This window comes from Cyprinodon variegatus, unplaced genomic scaffold (genome assembly GCF_000732505.1).
Source record: "Cyprinodon variegatus isolate N-32 unplaced genomic scaffold, C_variegatus-1.0 Scaffold900, whole genome shotgun sequence".
Classification (NCBI taxonomy): Eukaryota; Metazoa; Chordata; class Actinopteri; order Cyprinodontiformes; family Cyprinodontidae; genus Cyprinodon; species Cyprinodon variegatus.
Genome location: NW_015151353.1, coordinates 20,586 through 22,427, shown reverse-complemented (window position 1 = coordinate 22,427; position 1,842 = coordinate 20,586). Strand labels below are relative to the sequence as shown.

Below are 1,842 nucleotides of genomic sequence, written 5' to 3'. Positions count from 1 at the left end.
AAATTCCTAGTTGTGAACTCCTTCACTAACAATGGCAATAAACCCGATTCTGATTCTGATTCTGAAAGGGGTTACTGCATCTAACTTTTGCAACTGGCTTAGCTGTGCATGTGAGGTCACCAGGGAGAACTGCTGATAGCAGCTTAAACCCTGGTTTGTTTAGGGACTGGCAACAAATTAAAGAACTTTCATATAATGGAAATTGAAAATTAATTATAATTTTCTTCATTATAAAACATACAAAAAATCTGAAAATGCAGTAATACAGTAAGGCACTTAAGTATATAAGTATACAATTTTGCATAGATTGTGTGTCATGCATGTTTTACAATACAGTATGTGGACTGAATAATTATGCCAAAAATAAAAAATGCGAATATTTTCAACCAGAACAGCGATTTTATGTTCGATTTTCCTTTGAACAAACCACATGCATGTAGATGTTTCAGTCCAGTGTTTACATTTTTGTCATGACCCTGAAAGCTTGCTTTACAAGCATCTATTGGTGCAGGACTGTGAAAAAAGTTTGAAAAAGTGCTCTCTTCTACTTATATGCATTTGTCTGCGTGCTATTTGCAACTCACTCCTCTTTTCTTTGTGTAGGAAAAATCACATTAAGCGCATAACTGCCACCTAAACAGCTACATTGAGACGTCTACTGTTTTATTTTGCAAATACAATTAACTGCACTGTTCTAATGTATGTAGTAATAAAAACGTATGTAATAAAATAGACAATTTTGTGTGGATAAAATTAGTTATTTAGATTAATCAATTAATCTAAAAAAGGTATTTAGTAACAGGTCTATCCTTTAAAAAAAATGTAATTCATATGGTTTGATTACAGGTCATTTAAAATGAGTCTGCATGAAGTCTATGGTTTTAATCATGTTTCAGTGATTAACACAGATATGTGTTTATACCTGCATGACCAATTTGTCCTATTATTATATCAACTGTAAAACTCATTTCTATGTAATTTTTGTAAATCAAAATGATGAAATCTAGGCAACACAAGATGAATAGAGTGTAGGTTTATCCTTTTCAGATGCTTTTCAGGATTGAGCTCATAGATACAGCGGTGGATCCAGCAGACAGGTTGATGTGCTGTCTTACCTTTGACCTGTGCCTGCGATGGGCACCTTCCACCCTTTGATCTGGCTCAGCTCCGTATCTGACACCTCAATCTGGAGGGGGAGACGAGGGATCCACACACAGAGCTCCAGCTGAGCGCTGAGGTATCCGTAAGTGAAATTCACCATCATCTTCATCTTGCCCTTCATCTCCTTGCCGTTCACAAAAACATAGTCACACCTGTCAGACACCTGCACAGGAGGAGAGGGAGGGATTAGGTAAGGGTGCATTTACTGTGGAGCTCAATTGACAGCTTCACCGGATAACTACACACTGAATTACACAGAAACACAGAGCAGTCGGACACAGAATGTGCACGCTGCACACAATCTCTGCCCTATAAGTTTATTAAAGGGTTTTCTCTTCTGAGCTCTGCCCTGATGTACAGCGGTATTCCACTAACAACTTTGAACAAGATGAAAGGTCCTTCACAGTGTGAAGCTGACATTCTGGAAAAGTGGAAGAAGGGCAGCAATCATTTCTTTGAACCTGAGGAAAACTGGACAGGGTCTGCTAGTCTGATACTTTTAGTTCCTAAGGACACATCCACACTGTGGTCCAGCACAGGGATTGGCAAGGGGTCTGTGACAGTAAGAGGATGTTGCCTTCATTTATCTGCTTTCACAAAGATTTCCTAAGATATTCTTTTTTTTTTTTTTTTTTTTTTCCTTAATAATCCCAGAGGAAAATTACTTTCCTCTTGGGGAGC

The 1,842-nt window shown here is 37.9% G+C and overlaps 1 protein-coding gene across 1 annotated transcript in view; it reads right to left on the bottom strand.

The window, feature by feature from the left end:
* LOC107099723 (transmembrane protein 132C-like) overlaps positions 1 to 1,842 on the bottom strand; it is a 39,904-nt gene that overhangs the window by 24,932 nt on the left and 13,130 nt on the right. Inside the window, exon 2 of the mRNA XM_015397964.1 lies at positions 1,116 to 1,324. Within this exon, the coding sequence (XP_015253450.1) occupies positions 1,116 to 1,282 (167 nt within the window). The 5' untranslated portion in view covers positions 1,283 to 1,324. The remainder of the gene's footprint in view (positions 1 to 1,115; positions 1,325 to 1,842) is intronic.